The following is a 14,864-nucleotide window of genomic DNA, read 5'->3' on the forward strand; positions in this document are numbered from 1 at the left end:
ACTAATTTAATTTACCCTGTTTGATGGATAAGATAAATTTTTGAAGATTGGTACGGTGCTCCATAATACAGATCTCGAGAAATATAGGCCTGTATGTTGTATAAATGGTCAGTGAAATATCCAATCCTAATCCACTCAGAAACAAGTTTTGCCAGAAAGCAACTATCATGTCTCAGCGCGAAAGTTTGTCACGCATGCTAAATGTATGAATAAAGTGCGGAAATATCATGTCAAACACATGTAAGCTACATGTACAAACAGTTAATGACTCCTCGTCCTGATATGACTAATTGTCAAGTACGATGTAAAACCCCCAAAATATATACGCACACTTAACTGGTCAAATACGGCCTTTTGTCAATTTACCAAAGTTAAGGTTTGTTATGATTCAGTTCATGTGTAGATAGAAACAATTTGAGTATTTGAATCTAGATGTCCAGGCGCTCAAAGGTAAATTTCATTATACTATGCTGCTGATCATTACAGTACCTGTTTTCATAAAGTTACACTATTTTATCAGGGCAGAGGACTTCATGATATAACTGGTCATGTATGTCGCTTTCCGGATTGATGTGTTGATCAAGCATTTTAACATAACTACTCACGCTTGTAGTGGCGAGCAGTCACGCTTTCCTGTTGTTGTGACATTTGGAATAGTCTTATCAGCAAAACCAAATTAATAATATAGCGGCGAACTGAACTGATTAAATGTAAGTGTCATTCTTAATTTTCCAAACAAAACTTTCTATGTCTGAGTTAATTTGTGACAACAGTGCGACGATGGCGTTGGAGACAGGATTGCTTTCAGATAAGACAAGCTGAACAACAACGACAGCATGTTATTGATCTTATGATAAAATGAAATGCAAAGACTTTATTGTAATTAAGTTTTCATATTAATGACCTATATGGTGTATGTCCGTCAGCTGTTAAATCATTTCAAACAATTTAGAAGTAATTATTTTCGTTCACTACAGTTTAAATATTCATTAATAATATATGTTATACAGTCACTAGTGTGTAAGTGTGTAAGCCGAGTTGGAATTTCAGGAGTCTCGCGAGTTCACGCAGGTATGGATGAGACAGGCCGGGTGAGGGCTCTTGCTAACTGTTGATGCTAAGAGATGTGAATTTATGGCAGCTGCTAACGGCACTGTTGGGCCAACAGTCTAACAAGTAACCCAAAACCTCATCTTTTAGCTGCTTAGATTACGAGAGCTCTCACACTGTCTCACTCATATCTGCGTGAACTCGAAGGACTCCTGAAATGCCAACCAGGCTTGTTATAGGCTGTAGGGTCCATTTCAGGAGATTTGGTCTGAGCTGCAGGCCTAGCCTGCATTGGGACTTCCATACTTACGTTTTTGTCACTGTGCATTCTGACACTACAGATTGTTCATTTATTTATTTGATTGGTGTTTTACAATGTACTCAAGAATATTTCACTTATACGATGGCGGCCAGCATTATGGTGGGTGGAAACCGGACAGAGCCCAGGACCATCCGCAGGTTCTGGAAGACCATCCCACATATGGCCGGAGAGGAAGCCAGCTTGAGCTGGTCTTGAACTCACAGTGACCGCATTGGTGAGACACTACAGACTGAGCATTGAACGTATCAGCCATAATCAGAGGAGAGGTAATCTCCTCATCCCAATCTATAAACTCTAAAATGAGTACATAAGTCACTTTCACATTTCTGATGCCCACCATGTTTTTAGCAGAAATGTCACAAGATCTTGCATTACACTGGAGGTGGGTGCTAATTTTTGCTCAACAGCCTATACTTAACCTAGCATTGGCATGCTTACCACATTAAATATCTGTTCATTCTCCATTGGAAATGATGTTCCCATTCGCACCTTACAGTAAAAGCAATGGAGAAACTGAAAATGCCAAGTAGAAAGTGTTATTTTGAAATGTTGCCATATTGGCCGTGGAAAGCAGCTCAAACTTCAAAGGCCACTGTCTGAGACTGGGTGCTAATTTGACCTTGGGTGCTCCGTTGTGGCGAGTGTGGTGATGCATATTCTAAAATGCGAATGTCGCTTATTGTATATATATATATATATATATGTGTGTGTGTTTTAGCGAGGAGAAACATGAGTGGGGAGGTCACAGGTCTGGACATGAACGAGGTGTTAGAGAAGCTGTATCTGGGAAGTGAGATGGCAGTGGATGCAGAAGAGCTGCGTAAGCTAGGGGTGACGCACATTCTCACAGTATGCCACAGGCCTCTACCTACGGAACAACATGCAGGCTTCAAGTACTTGTATGTGTCGGCCAATGATGTCGAGGACGCTGACCTCTTGACTAGACTGTCTGACTGTTTCAGGTTCATCGAGGAGGGGCGTCAGCAGGGCGGGGTGCTTGTGCACTGGTAAGGGAATTTTCAAGCTGTGCCAAGTATTCATCGTAATTCCTTTAGCCAGGGATGTTGTCACGGTCAAGTGTTCAAAACCTTTGTCTTTCAAACACATTGAAAATACATGCATACATACATATGTGCAAAGATTCCTTCCTTTTGTTTATCAGGCATGGGAATTTTCCAGTAGTTGGCTATTTCAGACTTTTTTGTTTAAATTAAAAAAAACAAAACAGCTGATTTTGTCGGAACAGGTGATTTCTTATGTAATTTGGAGGTAAGGTGAGGTATTTTCAGACACTTGTTGAATTTTCTGACTATTTTGTTGCCATCAGTTCCCATGCGTGCTTTGTGAAATGTGCAAAAAGTACCCTGCAATTTGATTTGAACATACAGCGAAACGATCGTATGATGGTTTCATTTTCAGTTCATCTGTTTGTTTTAGTGTTGCTGGACTGTCCAGAAGTGCGACTGTGGTGATTGCATATGTCATGATGAAGACAGAACACAGAAGCCTGGATGAGGCCCTGGACTTTGTGTCCTCAAAGCGGCACTCAATCAAGTATGTGGACATGTGTAGCTATTCCCTTCAGCTCAGTTGGTAGAGTTCTAGATTTCACATGTGGAGATCTGGGTTCAAATCTCAGTGTTCCACAAGGCTTAAGGCTTTTGAATGTGTGTGTTTCCTGAGAGAGGGGAGGCTTGAAGTTGGAGGGGTCAAGTGTAAAAGGAACAGCTTGTTGCACACTAGCAGAAATTACTCTGTAGCATAGTTGGTAGAGTGCTTAATTTTGGATGTGAAGATCCAATTACAAATCAAGGTTTGTCATGGGGAGATAATCCTTTAGCTATTGTACTGGTGCTGTGACCGGACAGAGTCCAAGAAGTGGGATTCTCTGGGTCTGTGAATATGTCTTGGTATAGAGGATGATTTAAGCAAGAGTAGTGTAAAGAGTGTAGCTTTGCAGTGTCGAAACCAAAAGTACATGTTGCTAGTTGAATTCCCCTGGAGCTTAGTTTATGTACATATATACTGTATATGTAGTGCTGCATTACTGAAGAGGAAGTCTGAGCTCAAATGCCCGAAGGATTTCATCAGAAGGACTGAAGTTGATAAAATGCTGGCTGACAAAATCCTGGCATGTAGCGCACAAATCACAATATATATATGAATACTTGATAGTGGCCATGCTGAGCTAAAATACATGTGCGTACGGATGGACCCGAGCTCTTTAGTGCCTGGAGGTAATATTGCATACATGTAGCCTCAGCAGATCTCTGTGTTCACCTTGCAGTGTAATTTTGAATCCAGATATCAGAGGCTTCTTGAATTCTGTCATCTCATTGGCTTATGAACCACAGATTTACATGTAATTTGAATATACCATAAATGACCGTGTAAATTTCGTCCGTGACTAACTTGCCCATTTTTCTGTTGATTTGATTTTAGAAATGTGTTTTGAGATATTCTACTGGAATTGTTTCAGCACCAAAAACTAATATTTTGTGACACTTATTTTCCTCTAAAAATGTACTTTTGTGGTCAAAATTTGAGGTCATTTAGGGTAAGCTCGCAATATTCCAACAACGTGAGAGATACAGCTCTTTTGTTCAGAGGGTTTTCTGTCACTGGAGTCCTGTTAGTTCTCAGAAAAAGACAGAAAAAAATGTTAGTATAGGGATAATAACTAGGGATGTTTCGATAAAGGACTATAGACAATGGTCTTTCATTTCCTGTGTAACTGATCTGACAGAGTTTTCTTTTGTAAAGTGCTCAGTCATTGGTCATATTCAAAAAGAAAAACTGACATCATAAAACATTGTTATGTTAAAAAGAATGGGCGTATGCATGAAGTGTGTAAATTTTACATGTAGTATGTTTGTATTGGTATGTAGTGATTCTGTATTTTACTTAAAATTCTGTCCATGACTACTGTGTTTTCTCTAAAATTTGAGGCACTCACTAACAGATACCCTGAAATAAGTGGGAAAATCACAACCATCTCCCTGGAAGCATTCACAAAACCTGTGATATCGGCATACATGAGTGAACCCTGGCCTATGGCAAACTCTTTCCAAAGAGCTTACATTGGTTTACAGTTACAAGGCAACTCACTGTACAAGGCAACATGTCATTTCTCAGCACACACACTGTTTCAAAGAGTATATCGTTTATTTTGATTGATTGTTATTGATCTTAGAATGGTCTTCTGAGATTTTTCTTGATGATATGATACTATATAGGGCCAAAAGTAACAATTCATCACCTTTGTTTTCCTCTTCAAATTCCCATTGTCAGGTTAATTTTTCAGGCAAATCCTGTAACTACAACTGAACCATTTGCATTATACATTTTCTTCCGTCAGACCAAACTTTGGATTTCTAGAGCAACTGCACTTGTTTGAGGCCATGGGAAGTGAAGTCAACCCTCAACACCCTCACTATGTCAACTACAGAATTCAGATGCTCGCGCTCAAGGTCCAAAGGGGAGGTAACCATGACTGCATATCAAAGCATGTACTGTATTGCACCTTTTGCCTGTATGTAAAAATGCATATTCAGAAGCACCTAAGAGACTTAAAATAATGCTTTTGATGCCAACACATAAGTTTTTTCTGATAGGGAACTAATCAAACTTCTCCCAAAATTCCCAAGTGGCCCTACAACGGGGATGATTCATTTAGAATCAAGCAAAATGTGTCACTTCAAAAATGTTAAAATCTATGTAGAATACAGTACATGGATTCATAAACATGAAATTGTTTATCTCCATTTCCAGACACGCATACATATTGAATATCTATTTAGTAGTGTACTATTACAAACTAGTTTACTTACTGTTTTCCCCTATATTTTACTGCGGATGGTCGTGGGTTTCCCCCGGGTTCTGCACGGTTTCCACCCACCATAATGCTGGCCGCCGTCGTATAAGTGAAATATTCTTGAGAACGGCGTAAAAAAACACCAATCAATCAATCAATCCTATATTTTAAACTTCAGAACTGAAAATACTGGAAACATACCCTTATTCTTCAACCGCCTCTGTAAATAATGAGAGATAACAATGATAATAATAACCAATATTTTGAAACATTATGAGAGAACTACATGTAAGGGGTGTAGAGAAATAACGTACACAGTTTTATGAAGCTTAAATCTTTTATGGCACAAACATGTCATTTTTAGTGCCATTTTTACCATAATTGTTTGCATAAATTGTCCACACTGTAAACTGTCCACAAGATTTACAGTGAGTGAGCGAGTGCTTGGGGTTTAACGTCGTACTTAACAATTTTTCAGTCATATGACGATGAAGGAATCATTAGGGTGCATGTATGTGTAATGTGCCTCCTTGTTGCAGGACGGATTCCCACCTCTCTTTTATCTAGTGCTGCTTCACTGAGACGACTTACCGAAGGCAAGTAAGCCACCCTGCCCGAGCCATTATACTGATACGGGTCAACTAATCGTTGCACTATCCCCTTCTTGCTGAACCAAGCAAGGAAACTACAACTTCCTCTCTTAAGATCTTAGGTGTGACCCGACCCAGGATTGACTCTGGATATTCCACTTCCGAAGCAGACGCCCTACCAGCTGAGCCATTGGGGCCGTGAAGATGTACAATAACCTAGATAATAAATATTTAAAACTGTATCTAGCTAAGGATATATTTTCACTGTAATTCCACCTTGCTGTTTCAATTCCACCATGTGTAGCAATTGTTTGAAATAATGTGATTGATGTTGGTTATTTTTTCAGCAAAGGTCAATGAGATTCTGGGTGACCTACATGAAGATCCATTACAACAGTCTCGCTCAGGTCAACAGAAAGCAAGCTCATTCTTCAAATGTCGCAAATGCAGGTAAATGTACAACTGGCATTTTAACCGTGCTTAAAGAAAAAGAACAGCCAGCCTTCATCTGTTCATTTGGTCAAAACCTCATTCTCTGTGTACATGATTGGCCTCTGACCCCTGAGGCCTCAAGTCTCAGATACAGTTCTCATTTTGTGTGTGAATATCTGGCCAGCCAAGAGCTGGCTTACTCCAGCTGTCAGACTCTGGACCAATGAGGTCCCATGTTTGAATCAGGAAACTCAGGGAAGCTTGTCTGGTATCTGGCCAAGAACGGTGGTTTCCTCAAGTACTTTGATTCCTTCACATATAATCTTGGCTGCAGTCACATCACTGAGCACAGCACTAAGTACATCAGTGGCCTTGTACGGTAATACTTCAACCATTTTGCATGTTTGTAAGGTGTTTATTGGGACAAATTCTGAGGGCATTATTTTGTTTAGCCTGATGAAATTATTTTTTTGCGAAGCCTTGACATTGATTAATTCAACTAATGTAGTTTTGTCTCAAAAATGAAATTAAAATACAGTGTATGCATAAATTGCACTGAAAGTCTTTTTTTCTTTTAATTATTTGTATGTGACTGTGGAAGTGAAATATTGATGAATGTGCCATTTAGCCAAAGCAAATAGTTATAATAATTATATTATAATAATTATAATAATTATAATTATCACAATATACAATAAATGTTTCAGACGGCCTTTATTCAGAAGGTCAGGAATCTTACCACATTCCCAAGGAGCAGGAGACGCTGCATTTGATTGGAGAAGCCAGCAGTCAGCTAGAGGAAAACACAGTCTCATTGGTCAAGAGGAACTGTGTCAGAGGTCATTGTTCATAGAGCCTGTTGAATGGATGAGGAACGATATCCTGGCCATGGAGGGAAAAGTAAGTGTGGTATGTGTGTTCAAAACCGACCTTGGACAGGGTATTTGTAGAATCCGTTGCTCTTACTGCTCGTGGGGCCTTGGTAACAATATAATAAAGTCGCCAATCACGCACATGGTCGCTGGACTTCCACCAGTATGGTTTGCATATCTGCAGGTTACATGTGAGAAAGCTTTTAAGTAGCTTGACAAAGCATGGGTATGGATTTAAAAAAAAAAAACCCAGTAAAATCAAAATCAAATCAAACTTTTGGAAAATTATACTTGTAGATTCAAACCAAACTGATGTGTGATTTGCTCCTGGTCTAGGGATATGCTATGTCAGTGAAATGACATCTTGTATTCAGTTTTGTGCCGGCATAAATTGCTTTCAGATGTGCATGGTTTTCTATCACGTGACAAACATTATTGTAGAAAAACATATAAATAGCTGTATAATGGAAAACCCAACTTCACAAAAGAACCTGAATGGAAATTATTGGTTTTCTTTCAGATTATCTGCCCAAAGTGTTGTGCCAAGCTCGGTTCCTATAATTGGTTTGGTAAGTTTAATAATAATAGTACATGCATGTATTTCCGTTATTAAAATGCGTAGTTTTCTTTTCCTTGATTTATGTGCATAAGGCCTTTTTGTGGAATACCACGGGTTTTACCATTTTTTCGCATTGAATTTTATTTATTTATGTGATTTTTGGGGTTTTTTTTTTTGATTGGTTTTTAAAGCCGTTTGCACGAATTTATCACTAAGTTCGTCAGCAGTCAGGTTTATGGCTGGAGGGAACTGAAATGCCTGGAGTAAATCTATACCCCTAACCGTGTACCCGACAACCCTCCTGACTTAAGTAAAGCTGCAGGCGAATCAGCCATGTGGAATTCAGTCCTGCTGATTGCATGTGGCAAGAACAGTACTGCCATGTGGAATTCAGTCCTGCTGATTGCGTGTGGCAAGAACAGTACTGCCATGTGGAATTCAGTCCTGCTGATCATGTGTGGCAAGAACAGTACTGCCATGTGGAATTCAGTCCTGCTGATCGCGTGTGGGAAGAACAGTACTGCCATGTGGAATTCAGTCCAGCTGATCGCGTGTGGCAAGAACAGTACTGCCATCTGGAATTCAGTCCTGCTGATCGCATGTGGCAAGAACAGTACCGGTACTGCCATCTGGAATTCAGTCCTGCTGATCGCATGTGGTAAGAACAGTACTGCCATCTGGAATTCAGTCCTGCTGATCGCGTGTGGTAAGAACAGTACTGCCATGTGGAATTCAGTCCTGCTGATCGTGTGTGGCAAGAACTGTACTGCCATGTGGAATTCAGCTCTGCTGATCGCGTGTGGCAAGAACAGTACTGCCATCTGTAATTCAGTCCTGCTGTTTGCGTGTGGCAAGAACAGTACTGCCATCTGGAATTCAGTCCTGCTGATCGCGTGTGGTAAGAACAGTACTGCCATGTGGAATTCAGTCCTGCTGATCGTGTGTGGCAAGAACTGTACTGCCATGTGGAATTCAGCTCTGCTGATCGCGTGTGGCAAGAACAGTACTGCCATCTGTAATTCAGTCCTGCTGTTTGCGTGTGGCAAGAACAGTACTGCCATGTGGAATTCAGCCCTGCTGATCGCGTGTGGCAAGAACAGTACTTCAGCCCTGTTTATACATGTACTTACTCTTCAAAGTCAACAACATATTCATTGCTTAAGATATTTTCTCGCTTTATTCAATATTTTTATTACTGGTAGGGTCAACCCCTTGGCCTAAATCAAGTAGGATTCTTGTTCTAGCTGTTGGCATTAGTTTATCTCATCTATATAAGATCCATTTCTTTGTAAACAAGCTATGCGTGATGTCTTGCCGTTAGGTTTACCAAACTTATACCACATGCACAATGAAGCATTGGGATAGCTTCTATTCATTTTGACCTTGGTAAATGTTTTTAAAGTCAGGTAAGTTGCATTTTTGGACAAGCTTGGAATGGGATTTCTCTTGAACTCTTTAAGCATTTTTATTTTATTTAATTATTTTATTTATTTATTTATTTGATTGGTGATTTACGCCGTACTCAAGAATATTTCACTTATACAACGGCGACCTGCATTATGGTGGAAGGAAACCGGGCAGAGCCCGGGGAAAACCCACAACCATCCAGAGGTTGCTGACAGATCTTCTCACTTACGGCCGGAGAGGAAGCCAGCATGAGCTGGACTTGAACTCACAGCGACTGCATTGGCGAGAGGTTTCTGGGTCATTAGGCTGTGCTAGCCTGCTAGCCAACTGAGCCACGGAGGCCCCTTAAGCATTTTTCAAAACTGTACCACATGTGCATCTAGTCCTGTAGAAAAAACACTACAGTTTTTCATTAACCTTGACCAATTTTCTCAAGGGCGTTGGGTCTGTGTCCCCATTACTATGTGAACACCCATCAAGCATCTTGTGCATTGCATTGTATATTTTTTTCATTTCAGGAGAACGCTGTCCATGCGGAACATGGGTCACACCAGCCTTCCACGTTCAAACAGCCAAAGTGGATGAGTGCAAAATCACAGCTTTACCAACGACACCATCTTGATCCATTAATGATCTAGACAGCTGTGGACATATCAACTCAAGAGTAGGGTAAAACTGTGACCTTGACCTTAAATGTACTGAACAGTACTGTATAACCACATGGCACTGGGCAAAAACATAAAGCAAAATGGCCAGTATGGTTCACTAGCTTTACAGTTGCCGATAATGATCAATACCATGGAGTGGAACTTTTGCTGTATTCCAGTATAATGGTGAAAGTTAATGAAATTCTGAGTGTTGTGGAATCAATACATGTACTCTCCTTCCATCCTATTTACCAATTTAAAAATTCATCTCAAATTTAATGATTTTTATTGACTGATCGCTGACGCAAAAGAATTACACTGAACAGAAGTGCTTCTGCTTTCACACTTAATTTCTTTAAAGGCCAGACAATATTATGGTGCCGTTGAAGTTTGAAGTGTTCTAACAGCAGCTCATCAAGACTACATTCTTGTTATGTACACGTAGCAGGAGTTAACTGTATTGGATGTATTTGATTGAGGATTTACTGGGTTTTCTGGGATAATCCAGGAGGAGGTTGTTAATTCTGGAGGAAAATGGGTTAAACTTGGAGGAAAGGTTATTCCTGGAGGAAACTGTTAATCCTGGGGGAAACTAAAGTGATCCTGAAGGAATTGTGTCGATCTTGGAGGAAACATAACCCTGGAGGAAAGTTAACTAATCCTGATGGATTTAGTGGAATAAACCTGGAAGCATTTGTGTTAATCCTGGGGGAAACTAAAGTGGACTATAAATCCTGAAGGAATTGTGTTGATCCTGGAGCAAACTGAAGTGGACCATAAATCCTGGATGCAATTGTGTTGATCCTGGAGCAAACTGAAGTGGGCCATAAATCCTGGATGCAATTGTGTTGATCCTGGAACAAACTGAAGTGGACCATAAATCCTGGATGCAATTGTGTTGATCCTGGAGCAAACTGAAGTGGACCATAAATCCTGGATGCAATTGTGTTGATCCTGGAGCAAACTGCAGTGGACCATAAATCCTGGATGCAATTGTGTTGATCCTGGAGGAAACTGTTAATCCTGGTGGAAAGTGGATTCCTAATAAAGGAAACTTTGAAATCTGGGAAGAAATTTGCACAATCCTGTATAAAACCAGGTCATTCTAAACTGGGTCAATCCTGTATAAAACTGGGTCAAATCCCTGCAGAAAGTGGGCTAATCTTGGAAGAAACAATCACACCAGGTACCACTATGGTCACTGCCATGATCACTGGTTGCAATGGAATGAATGCTTTAGTTAAATGAGTTGGTTATAGACATCCTATTCAGCAAATAATAAAATAACAATAGTGCGATATACAAGTACAACAGCAGTGTTCATTTTATTTTTTATATATTTTTATATCTATGCACAAGCCTTTGGAGGATGAACATTACTCTCTGCTAGATCTGTGTGCAAACCGAATTTAAGCACTTTTTAGGACATCTATTCTAAAGGTTCTTTTCCATGTACAGGAAGCAGACTGAATTCTCCCCCTTTGCAACACTATACTGGTGTACTTTCCACTTGTTTTGCTTTTATTTTAGATTCTAACACATATCTGCCAAATACCTACTACACAGAGAATATAGACATCGCCTGCATGTATCGAACTGTATTTGACTGGACATGATTGTCAAAATTTCGATGGAAAACTAATTAAATTCAGTCAGTTAACATGTACATAGAATTTTGCTGCTGCTTTTCATTGTTTATACTTCGTAGTTGCTAAGCGTACATAGATATGAAAGCGAGTGCATCCGCCCCCAAGTTAAGCATGTTCACCTACATATAGATTGCACGGCTTCATGTTGATGACGTCATATAATTTGTTTTCATACGTTTAAACTGTATGCGGTACCGGGGGGTATCAACCTATCCTCCCTGCGGTTGGAACAACCCTGCCGAACGCTACGACGTTACTCTTCGACAATAGTGTCGGGTCACATTAAAACATTCACTACATCTACGGTCCGATATATGCAGTCAACGTCTCTATTCTCTGTGTAGTATGCAATTTGGCAGATGTGCTAGAATTAGCTTTGTTCAATGTTGTTGATAAATGGCACAGTTTTCAGTAACTGCTAGCATAAATTAATTCTGTCTACTAAGATGTGAATATATTCATACTGCATGCACTCAACAATAACCCTGAATGTACATGTACACAAGTCACACAAAATACAAATGGTGTAAACAACATCTACAAGATCTCTATAACTATTTATACATCAAACTACATCAAATATTCAACCTTTGTAGGAAGCTATGTCTTACAATTTTAGTTTTCTACACATTATTCTTCTTAGAAACATCCAGTAATAGTCAGCAGGGCACCGACATTCTCCGATTAAGGCCATTGTTAACATAGTCTTTTTCTCATGACCCTAGTTATGATAATAAGGGTGCTCAACTAATCAATTTTCAATTGAAATTTTTGTGAATTTGAAGAAAATTCTGTTTTAAAATGCCAACCCAGAAAGTATATACATGTATATTTTAAATATGCTACCCCAAATATTACATGCAAGAGGTTCATGAGAAATGAAGAACTAATTCGCCATGGCCTTCACCATGCAGCACTAGACATCGAGTGTACCATTTCGTGACAATTTGCTGAAACAAGCACTAATTTTACCAAAATACATCCATGGGTACTGAAGTCACATCTCACTCTAAAGGAATTAGCGCTGATAGAGGACTTTATTAAATATGAACATGTAACAAATATGTCACAACCAAAACCTAACAGCTACCTCTACTCATAAAATCCACGTCTGATAATATCGTCCAGTACAAGAGGAAAAAGAAACATTTACAATGTATAAACATGTAGGTAAGGAAGAAAAAAACACCCGTTACAATGAATCAACAAAAACTGAATATACTTAATAAAAACAATTTTCTATTTTTCCATCATAGAATATTAAATCTAAAGGTCAACTTTACGTATCGCTACCATGTTTTGTATCATGAGCATTTTCTGAGCCATCACAGCCTTATTTCATTACACGATCAGTCTTAAGAGGCATCATGCTTTCACCGTCACCATTGTGGGATACTGCAGCAGAATTTGAATGTTTGGAGAGAGTGGCAATGAAAATGTGGCACAGAAAATGAAGCTGATGTTTTGCCTGCTTTCCTTATTACCTGACAAAAACATTTATTTATTTCTTTAATGTCAGTTTTCATTAATACATTGTACCTACAGACTGGCTTGAATAATGCAACACAGAGTAATGTATCAATCCAATGGTGAAGTAAAACTGGGAGTAGACTGACCTTCAGTCTGCGAATGGAAGAAACTGAGGGCAACTATACAAATCAACCTACACCTGGCTTAACAATGGTGTGCATTTCTTTTCATCAGATTTATATTAACATTTAACTATATCATCATTAGGACGAAAGCCACTAATACACGTACATAACTGCATCAAAAACTTCTTTCAGGAATTGACCCCAGCTGATTTCTGTCCATCTGGACACTAGTGCCAAATGTTTGTACTGTCTTAAGTAATGTTTGGTCCACTGATTAGCCGTCCTGTAATTCTTCGGCCTTTCTCCAGCCTTGCATAGATGTTTGCTCATACATATTCTGAAGGCATTGCTCTGTGTAGACTGATACAATCACACTTTTTGTCAAGCTTGAAATCTGCCATCCAACCATTGTATTCAGAAGTCTCATAAATCACACCAATAACTGCTCTTTTATGTGAGAAACCGTTGAGAAATTTGGGAAGTATCTGCACACAACACCTACAATTTTACATTGTATAAGGTTTTAAGTGATGTCTTTATGAAGAGGTGGGAAAGGTATGTTTGCCATGGTAAAAAGATGCCTATTCACACTGGATTTTTTTCCTGTAAATCACACCAACAAAGGTTACAATAAATTGTATTTGGATTGGATAGTTTACTTAATTCTTTTCTTGTAAATCATATCAGCATATGGCATATAACTTAACAGTGCCATTAACGCAAATTTACAAAGGTCTGTCAACTAATGATTTGGACTGGTAAACTTCTTACATCCATGGGGCCTCCGTGGCTCAGTTGGTTAGCGCGCTAGGGCAGCGTAGTGACCCAGGAGCCTCTCACCAATGTGGTCGCTGTGAGTTGAAGTCCAGCTCATGCTGGCTTCCTCTCTGGCCGTACATGGGAAAGTCTGCCAACAACCTGCAGATGGTCGTGGGTTTCCCCTGGGCTCTGCCCAGTTTCCACCCACCATATTGCTGGTCACCGTCATATAAGTGAAATATTCTTGAGTACGGCGTAAAATACCAATCAAATAAATAAATAAATAAATTTAGGATTTCGGGCCAGTTATGGCAATGAACAACAGAAAGTGCCATCAGGCTTGTTCCCGACGATTGAAGTACACAGGGCCATCCTATTAAAAAATTATATGTGAAGCAGTTTTTCAAATACATGCATAGTGTTGACAACAAAGGGTATACATGTAGCTCTGTTAATTTTAAAGGGACTTGACTCTGGTGGTTGAGACAAAACTGAATAAATTACACTCTTCGGTTCACCAAGAAGGGTTACAGATGGTCAAACAAACAGCGTCATACTATAACAGGCCTGTAATACAGGCAGACATCAAGAGGTGAGCACTTAAGGCAGCCGAAACACTACAAATGGTAAAATCTTCCATGTAGAACAAAAATCTTCTTACCCAAAATATTTACCACTAAGCTCACCAAGACATCCTCCTGCCAATGACCCAGTTCTCTTTGAAGAAAGATATGGTTTACGCCTATTTGCACAACTACCCTAAATGACCATAAATTTCGCCCACAAAAGTACATTTTTAGAGGCAAATAACTGTCACAAAATTTTATTTTTGGTACTGAAAATAACAATTTTCCGATAGAATATCATCACATGTTCCAAGCAAACCTCGAAACACCTTTCTAAAATCAATAGAACTCTCAGAATCAGGAAAAATGGGCAAGTTCGTCATGGACAAAATTTATGGTCATTTGGAGTGCATGTATTTCACCTACAGTAAATGACCTAAAATTTTACCAAAAAAAAAGCACATTAACTTTTAGAGGCAAATACTTGTAATAAAATATAACTTTTTGTGCTGAAAACCACATTTTACCACCAGGATATAATCCCGCCTTGTAATATAACCTCAGCACACCTCTATAAGACCATTAGATCTCCCAGAATTGGA

The 14,864-nt window shown here is 39.3% G+C and overlaps 1 protein-coding gene across 1 annotated transcript; it reads left to right on the top strand.

Moving 5' to 3' along the window:
* Nucleotides 1–647: 647 nt before the first annotated feature.
* Nucleotides 648–10,897, top strand: LOC135481017 (dual specificity protein phosphatase 12-like). The gene is made up of 8 exons (XM_064760948.1): nt 648–710; nt 2,091–2,379; nt 2,810–2,926; nt 4,731–4,855; nt 6,124–6,226; nt 6,916–7,108; nt 7,601–7,649; nt 9,565–10,897. The coding sequence occupies exons 2-8, from the start codon at nt 2,102–2,104 to the stop codon at nt 9,666–9,668; spliced, it is 969 nt and encodes a 322-aa protein (XP_064617018.1). The 5' UTR covers nt 648–710; nt 2,091–2,101; the 3' UTR covers nt 9,669–10,897.
* Nucleotides 10,898–14,864: the final 3,967 nt, after the last annotated feature.

Source organism: Liolophura sinensis, chromosome 13 (assembly GCF_032854445.1).
Source record: "Liolophura sinensis isolate JHLJ2023 chromosome 13, CUHK_Ljap_v2, whole genome shotgun sequence".
Taxonomy (NCBI): Eukaryota; Metazoa; Mollusca; class Polyplacophora; order Chitonida; family Chitonidae; genus Liolophura; species Liolophura sinensis.